Source organism: Lepisma saccharinum, chromosome 21 (assembly GCF_977018435.1).
Source record: "Lepisma saccharinum chromosome 21, izLepSacc3.1, whole genome shotgun sequence".
Taxonomy (NCBI): domain Eukaryota; kingdom Metazoa; phylum Arthropoda; class Insecta; order Zygentoma; family Lepismatidae; genus Lepisma; species Lepisma saccharinum.
Window position 1 is genome coordinate 24,788,411 of NC_139249.1, and position 9,253 is coordinate 24,797,663.

The window sequence follows — 9,253 nt, forward strand, 5'->3', positions numbered from 1 at the left end:
TGTTTGTGAGTGTCCATTCATCAATTTCATCATATCATCACTCATCCTCAGCTTCGCAAATTAGCCAAAAGTGGCACAAAAGCGAAGTCAAATAAAGCAAATCAACAAATAAATAAAAATATAAATAAAAGTTAAAAGATAATTGTTCGTAAATTAGCCTACATTACTGTCTAAAATCATTTCTATACGTACAGAAGTTTCAAATATTTGATCCCTCTTAACATCACGTTAAATTTAACATGACAGCAATACAACAGGGTGTATTCCACTCCAGTAAGTCACGAAAGTCAAGAAAAAGTAAAGAAATCAACAAGCTGGTCAAGAAATCAATAAAAAGGCAAGAAATTATACTTGTGGTCAAGAATTTTGCTATCAAGATAACCGATTGATTGATTAAGGTTTCTTTACTTCACTTTCCTGTCCCTTTTGACTAATCGTAAAGATGTGAATGAATATCGTAGTGGTAAGATTAGATGGATGAAGGGACAATCACAAATACGTATATAGGGATGACAACACGAGCGTCACATAAGCCGGCCCCGTGGCGGAGTGGTTAGCACATCGCGCTACGACGCTAGGGGTCCCGGGTTCGAATTCCGGCCTGGGAGTGTATGTTTGTGAGTGTCCACTAATCAATTTCATCATGTCATCACTCATCTCCATCTTCGCAAATTAGCCAAAAATGGCACAAAAAGCGAAGTAAAATAAATCAAATCAAACGAGCATCACATAAGATTATACTATCTGCAAGTCCTGAAGCCAGAGCGTTGCTAGTCTGTCAGATTCAGTCCCGTATGCATTACTAGATAAGGCAAGGCTCATTTTTCATCTTCATTGGCCTTTTGGTAAAGGTTTTCATTGAATAAATATTTATTATCTTAATTGCTAATTCCCAACTTTTCCTAAGTAGGGGGCGAATAAATAAAGGTTAAGAAGGGCGAAAAAAAGAAAGCCATGAAAATGTCAAGAATATTAGGTTTGTTATTTTGTTAGACACTCTGTACAAGTTTTCTACAGGTCCTACCGAAACTTTAAGGACACCCTATGAAATTTGTGAATTCTGTACTTGGCACACACATACATACAATTACAATGTAATCGCATCGTATCACACAAAACCCATGTTGTGGATGTTTCTAATAGTATATTGGTTCTCCTCGGGCTATCAAACACAATCTCACCCTCTTCACCATACTTTCACTACCGCTCCGCGCCAAGTCAGCAACGCTACCGGTCGTCTTGAATTTCTTCACTGCTTGTTCCACACACATTTTACTGACACCCAACTGACTTGCAATCTCTGTATAAGACTTACTGCACTTATGCATGCCCATTATCTGTCACTTGGTTTCCTCCTTCACACTTTTTCCCCAATGTTTTGCGTAACCACAACGTTGCACAACCAGACACCAGAAAACCCTCTAACGGAGTGAGAAATGCAGCGAGAAGAATGTTGTTCCTAATCCAATACAGTGCTGCACTCTGTAGTACGGTATTCACACTACAATGTGACACATAAACGATCTCTGTGGCTTGAAGGGTTTCATGTCAAGTCAAGGTCAACACCTGTTTGTTTTATGGCCTCTTTCTGTGGTTCTACTTCCCGTTATAAAACTGGGGAAATTTTTGAATGGAAACACATTATGTTGCTCTTTTACAATCTTAAATTTTCTACAGGTATCTGTGTTTCTCCATAACAAAAATCATGAATGTCATCCCCATATTGAACTGTAGAGATCTCCTCAAATATAAAAAATAGCTATTTTCTTTCCAATTATGTAAAACAAACAAAGAGTGATATTTTAATGAAAATGTCAGCAAATGTTCCTCGCCACAAGAACTAGTTCCCTGTAAAAAATCGTATGCCTCAGACCAAAAGTTTGCGGACAGGAAGCATCTTCATGAAAAATGCATGTGTCCTTAAACTTTTGGTAGGATCTGTATATCCATGGTGTTTGATTACACAAAATAAGTCCATTGTATTTTGCAGGTGTGCTCCTACTTCAAGGACCCTCTCATCTGCATTGGTCCAGTGGCCGCAGATCAAGTGAAGGAGGATGTGGAACACACCGCAGGCGAGAAGAGGATCACAGCCAAAGCAGCAGCCTTCAACCACCTGAGGAAATAAGCCAATCAGAATGCTGCTGCTGTCGCCCATCTCAGAAACAAGAAATGCGACATGTGACTCTTTTTTCAACCTTCACAACCCACCTTCTTACCTGTAACGATTATTCCACACCTCACCTGTAATCTCAACGAACCCCGTGTTTTTTGGTGAGCAACGTGCTGAGGAAGTATAATGATGTTCAAACAAGTTTTTTCAAGGAAGAAACAAACAGTACTTAAAATAGTTTAACATGATTTTTCAACAAAAATATGAGAGAAAAGCAGGAATTAATCTTGCTGCTAAAAATAAATTTTAAAAATACCCTGCTGGCTGAGGCAAGTGTTGTGTGCGTGTTGTTTGTATGTGTTTTCCTCGTATATTCCATAATGTCACAACTTTTTAGTGTACGTCTCCTCTGATGTTTCATTTGTTTTTCCAAGAAAAAGAAATACGGAGCGTTTTCCTGCTCCTTTCTTTGCAATGCAGCGAAACACCACACTTACATGAGGAAAAAAATGGCTGCATGGAAAAGGAAGGATGGATTTGCTTTAGGAGAGAAACTGTGACTGGGTGGTTTGTCATCCAACCACTCTTTATATGGGTGAAAGACGAAGTACCATGTAGCATGAGTACAACAAGTACACACAACTCTTACATATAAAAGAAACTTGTGCCCTTAAGAGCATAAGCTAAGCACACCGCGTCTTTGTCGTTGTTTCCGTTGTAACATATCATTGATGTTGTAAAGTCGTTTCCTCCCCCGATAGTTCTATTACGACTTGAAAATCTCTTTCCAAGATGGCGCTTTAGACCACTTATTCCAGTTCCAGCACAGATTGGGACTGTCATAGCATTTAAAGAACATTAAAAAATTAGAGCCACATAGTCCAAACTTGGCCATCAAATCGCCAATCAATACATATCACTAAGGTTCTAAGGGATACAAACACATATCAAAATATACATAAACATATCATTTTTCCCTCTATTTTATTGACAAATCTTTATAGAAAATAAAATTATATACAAATTTACTTTTTGAGCGTCAACTATTCTTATTGTTAACCTTTGTCTTCACTATACAAGTGTTAACAAATGAAGTGCTGTGTTATTTGCATGTTAAGACGTTATTTGACATCCAGCTGTTGATAAATCCTTGCATGCCAAAACAGGCTTGCAAGGAAGAAAGGTTCCACATGATGTATTCGTTATGTATATAGGGTTAATAAAGATGGTAAGAAATATTTTCAGCCTATGGCTAGAAAGAGAGTGAGTAGTTACAGCTTGTCCTTAAATCATTTATCTTTTCTGTACATTGAATTTTACCAAGAATAAATAAAGTAACTGGTATAGCATACACTAACCTGGTTTTCTTTAATTTGTGTGAGAATACAGTCACTATAGGTGAAGCTCAAATGTTATCAGGCAAATTGTCCATCACTATGTTAATTCATTTTCTCTTATGTCTGCAAGGAAATATCCATCACGTAGCGTTCGTTACACCTGCGCCAACTGTACGTTTGTTAGTACCAGGGTTGGCAAAATTTGTGTTTTTTAAAAAAAGAAACAAAACAAAAATTTTTTTAAAACATGTTTTTAATGTTTTAAACAGTGTTTTAAACAAGAACCGAAAAAACATGTTTTAAACAAATAAAACGTTTAAAACATAATGCCAAGAAGACTTATTTTCTAAGAATAATGATTAATAAGGAATCTCTTAATCATCTAAAGATGGACTGTGTTCCTATTATGAAGTAAACGCTTCACTAACTTCTTAAAATACACATTTGTGTTAGTCTTAAATTTCTCATGTAGGCTGTTCTAGAAGCTTCAACTAATTCACAGTTGCCAGGGCCCACTGAGTCCACGTGGTAGCTATTGTTTCTTCTCTTGTTTTTTTAATGCATTTTAGGCCGAGTCTGCTGCCACGCGCGTGTCAGGAGTAAGAATAAGCGTCAAATTTGCTCCTGCCACGTAATTCGTCTGCTAAGATTATGTTACAAATCTTAAGAACAGATGAAGACGAGAAAAATGCAAGTTTATGACTAGTGGGAATGAATGTACAGGTAATTTAGAACCTTTTTTTTAGAAAGCATTTAGCGATATTATTTTAATTCTAACAGAACCTAATCTAACTACGAGAGCATTTAGGTTTATTATCAGTAGAATGCCAAGGGACCTAATCTTAAAACATTTTTGTGTAAGTAATCGCTAAAACTTTACAGTAGGTGTTAGAGACGTAATTGCATACATAGCATGATGAAATCACGATAAAACAAAGACCGAGTCTGCTACCACGCGCATGTCTCGTTTCGGTTACAGCAAAAAAATAACATGGCAGCAGACACTACCTACATTTTATCGTCAATTCAACTAAATATTGACATTAACAACAATGTGCACATTTTGCAGTGTGTTAAGTGAAGTATAAAACGGTTTCATCCATGTAGTATTGAATTTTAAAAATATTTTAAACACCTGTAAAAAAACATAGCCAGGTGTTTTAAACGTGACCCACGGGTATTCATCACGATATGTTTCTTTTTTAATTCAATATACATTTTCAGCCACTGAACAAATTTCTATACACAGGAACAGGGTTGGCAAAATTTGAGTTTTTTTTAAAAAAAAAAGAACAAAACAAACTGTTTTTTTTTGTTTAAAACATTTTTTTTGTTTAAACATAGTTTTAAACATGAGTTAAAAAAACATGTTAACATGTTTTAAACAAATGAAAGTCAACCTTTTCCCAGTAAATTATAGTTAAAGTCGTTAAAGAAAAAATACTCATTTTTATGAGTACAGGCGGCAAGGACAGTTTATTTACCTTTGGAGATCAGGTATATTATACTGCAGGATAGGAGAATGCGGGACAGAATTTTTTGGGTCGGGACGGGAAATTCTTTAAATCCCGACATTCGGGACGGGGAAAATTATCAATTTCCCGACGAAGTCGGGAAATTTTCGGGACGGAATATGTTCGAATTTCCTAAAGCTCTTGAAATCTCGAATTCTACACGTAATTTCCATCTTAAGTGCTTGTTTTTGCACTTCTGGTACAAAAACTAACAATTTTCGATAAGTTCCAGACATTTACAATGCAGAAAACATCGAGAATTGACGACTTTTCAAAATGACCATTCGGTATTTCCCGACTGCTTGGGATCCCGAAAAATCATTTCCCGAAGTCGCAATCGCGACGGGAATTTTTTTTCCCGATCTCGGTCCCGACTTTTCGGGATCCCGCACATCTCTACTGCAGGTAGAAAGGTTGGGGATAATAGCCCCCTTTTTCCGTCACTGCTGAACTTGGTTAGGATTCATATTCATCTAAATTTCAAGAAACTAAATATTATAGAATTACTATCCTCGTCCTGGAAAAATCAGAGTGAAATATTTCCTGCTGCCTGAACAGTTTATATAGCAGAAAACAACCTGCAGTGCCATAATAGATACTCCAGATCAATTTATCTTTCCAAGTACAAAATTATGTTACCAAAAGTAAGCATCTGCGCTTCATTCAGTTATGCAAACCAATGAATCGTATCGCAAGAGAAATAAAATTCACGTCATGATCAAAATCATGCATTGTGTATTCAGATATTAGTTTCCAGCTTCCACCAGTCTCAAACTTACAGGACGGTAGGAAACAAAGAACTGAGAAACTTCGATTTCTACAGTAAAGCACGGGTCTTTCTTGTCGCACAACAGTTTTGCTACCTTGTGCATACATAGCTAGCATGCCTAACCTAACAACGTAGGCATTTTGCCTAAAATTAAAAAGCTTTCTCCCGTGACGTCAGAACATAAGGTTGCTCAAGTGTTATGCGATAAGTGAGACCCGTAAAGCACGGATTAATTGACACAGATTCAATGAAAAGACAAAAAAAACAAAAAAAATATCACAGATTATAAAATATCAAGTACCAAAATGTGTTTTAAACACTTCTAAAGAAAACATGTTTAAAACACATTGTTTTAAACGTTTAAAACATTTGTAAATAAAACAAAGCCGTATGTTTTAAACGTTTAACCAACCCTGGTTAAAACATTTTAATAATATATCAAAGTATCTCAAATTGATTGATTTATTTGGTTTATTTTACTTCGCTTTTCTGCTATATTTTCTAGTCGTTAAGATCAGTCATGCCCAGGCCGAGATTTGAATCCGGGACCCCTAGCATAGTAGTGCGTTGTGCTAACCACTCCGTCACTGAAGCCTGCATATCCCATATTGTTAAAGCAAGGAGTGAAATGGACATTTCCACTTTGACATGAAAAACGTTTTAAATCCATTTATTTTACAGATAATGACACAAACATGAGATGAGCAAAATATCTCGGCGATATTTGTTTTGGTTCTCGAGAAACACGCCTTCAAACACCGCTGAAATTCACCTCCTACGTCACGGATTTGAAAACGTTCTCTCCACAGACAGGAGGTCCTCTGACGTCATCACTTAGAAATGCGTGCAGGCATGTCTTCTGCTCGTCCCGTCAACTTAGCATGAGCCGCGGAAGCGACAGCAAGGTCACTTGTTACTGTGTAAAACAAGTATCTTGTAACTTCCAGTGCAAAAATATGTGCTCCATTTCTTGGAGATGAATTATGCCCTAGCAGTATAGCAGTATTTACTATAATTCAGCCACTCGGTAGAGGGTTTTCCCATTAGGGTGACAAAGCAAAACTTGTAACAGGCAATGGTTGAACACGTGAACAGCCTTGTTCATTGCGAATACATAGGTTGCTTCTGACTGGCAAGAACTTAATGTTATAGGAATGCCTTTTCTGGAATTACAATTATTTTCGTCATAATATTTTCTTCGCAAATTTTAAGATAATACGTTTAGAACACTCTAGTTTACACGCCAATTTCTGCAATATAAGAGGTGATACGGTATAAAAAGGTACGGGGAGTTTTTAAATTTCCTTCAGCAAATTAGTTTTCTTCAGTTAATATATATACATTGCAAATTTTTGTATTTAGCCTACTTTTCCGTCACTTTGTTTAACCGCAACGATGAGAACGCATGGTTATTTAGTATGTATCTTCTCTAACATCACATTTCTTCCCACTTTTGGCTAATCGCTACAATGAAGATGAATGACTACAAGCAGTATTCGAAGTCGGGGTGCAGGAGGACACTCCCCCCACCCCCCCAACACACACACTACCACCACCAACAACAAGCACAATCTAAGTATCACCCAAACTGCCATGATACGAGACGAACTTTTTCTTCTGTCCCATCTCATTTCGAAAACATTCACTAGTTCTTGTCCCATCTCCTTTTATGAGACGAGACGGAAAATGTCTCGTCTCGTGAGCAACACTAACATCTCCCTAGGTGTCCCCAAAGTCTCGAGCAAACATCCTCCCATGTAACAATTTCCAGTTCAATGAAATGTCACTCACAAGGGAACAGTCATGTCCAGGTCGAGAGTCAAACCTGGACATGCGACTTCCTCAGATACATCATGAATTTTGTGTATAATAATTACAACGCCAGTTCATTCCTGGAAATTCTGAATCTGCGGTTTGGTTTGCATATATAAGCAGGATAATATTCAGTTTTCGAGGGCTCGTACCGTTAAAACGAGGAGTCAAAAAAATATATATATATTAAGAAAGGTTTTTTTTGTATTTATAATGATAAGCCTTTGCATATGTTGTTAATTCAACGAGTATATTTTTCGAGACTTGAGACTAGAACGAGAATTGCCCACCCAAACCGAGACGGATGTTTATAAATCGAGACGAGACTGTCAATGAGACATTTACAAATAAACACAAGACAGACATTTACAACTCTCAACGAAAACGAGACCAAGGCTGCCATGTCTCGTCTCGATAGGATCCTTTGTGGTGAAGTTGTGAACCAGCCAATTAATGCGTTCGGGGTAACGAGATGAGGCGGCTTTTTTCGCAGTACAAAATTCAAAATATATCGTACCATTTCAGTATGGGATATTGTTATGCACATGGGCGTATATATAGTTCACGTGGGGGGGGGGGTACGGATGGATCAACTTTTGGTATGATTAGGGTTGCTTTATTTCGTAAGTGAAAATCCAGGACACTGCTGGCCGGAAGATTGTTGGGGAGCAGGGGGTGCTGGACCCGACAAAGTTGTGTGTATGTAGTCACGAAGTCACGCTAGTATTGATACTTTTCTGTTCATCTTGTGTCACTGCGTTTTTAAAAACCAAATATCTTTAAGATGACTCGAGGGGGAAAAAATAACTGATTTGACAGTCTCAATGCAGTTTCTTATCGCAGAAATTCCGAAACTATCAGGAAATTGCAGACATTTGATCTGCAGTTCTCCATCTGGTGTGTGGAATTACGTAATTTCCTTCCCATCCGTATCCCGTCTTACGTCTCTAATTTAAGAGAATAAAATAAGTCCGAAGAAATTTTTATGAACAAGCGGATGAAGAGGTAACTCTGGCAATTTTACTGAACCAATGGGGGTGGACCCGTTGAATCCCCCTTAAATACGCCCTTTGTTATACACATTATTTCCTTGTAATAATTACACATAAATTAAGTATTGATATGTACTGTGCAACTGATGTAATCATCTCAGTGTATTTTCTCTTAATTGCCCAAGAATATTTGATCATAACTTGCGCAACAGAAATGAAACACAAACTGAAATTGCTTTATGGAAAATAAAGTAAAATAGGCTTTATAAATAAAGTGAAGAATGTGAAAATTCTTATTTTGCACTACATAGGTTGCAGCAAATTTCGATAAATGTAAGTTTAAAATATATATATTTTTGAAAGTTTGGTCAGCAACCAATTTTACAAGCAATATTTTTCGCATGACCTGAGAACACGCACGCAGCAGAACCCTTTCATTTATCTTGCACGTGAGCAGCAGGGATATTTCATGGAAGAATGATCATTACAAAGCATAGCTTTCCTTTCCACTATCGCTCCTTCTTCCATTATTTAAATCTGTACAGATTTGTAAAACTGCTGCACATGTTCGCTCACCGCGGGCTACCCGCAGTAAACTGGACGCTCGAAGCAGACGACAAACGAGCTCTCTCTAAGGCGTGACGTATTAACATGGCGGCGGCGTGTTTTCAGCGCAACGCTAGCCTCGCAACTTTGGAAGTCTCATTTCTGCCTTA

General features: G+C 37.4%; 1 protein-coding gene across 1 annotated transcript in view; it reads left to right on the forward strand.

Moving 5' to 3' along the window:
- Positions 1 to 3,464, forward strand: part of spab (space blanket) — a 73,388-nt gene extending 69,924 nt beyond the window's left edge. The window contains exon 5 of the mRNA XM_083142478.1: positions 1,991 to 3,464. Coding sequence (XP_082998604.1) covers positions 1,991 to 2,128 — 138 coding nt within the window. The 3' untranslated portion in view covers positions 2,129 to 3,464. The remainder of the gene's footprint in view (positions 1 to 1,990) is intronic.
- Positions 3,465 to 9,253: the final 5,789 nt, after the last annotated feature.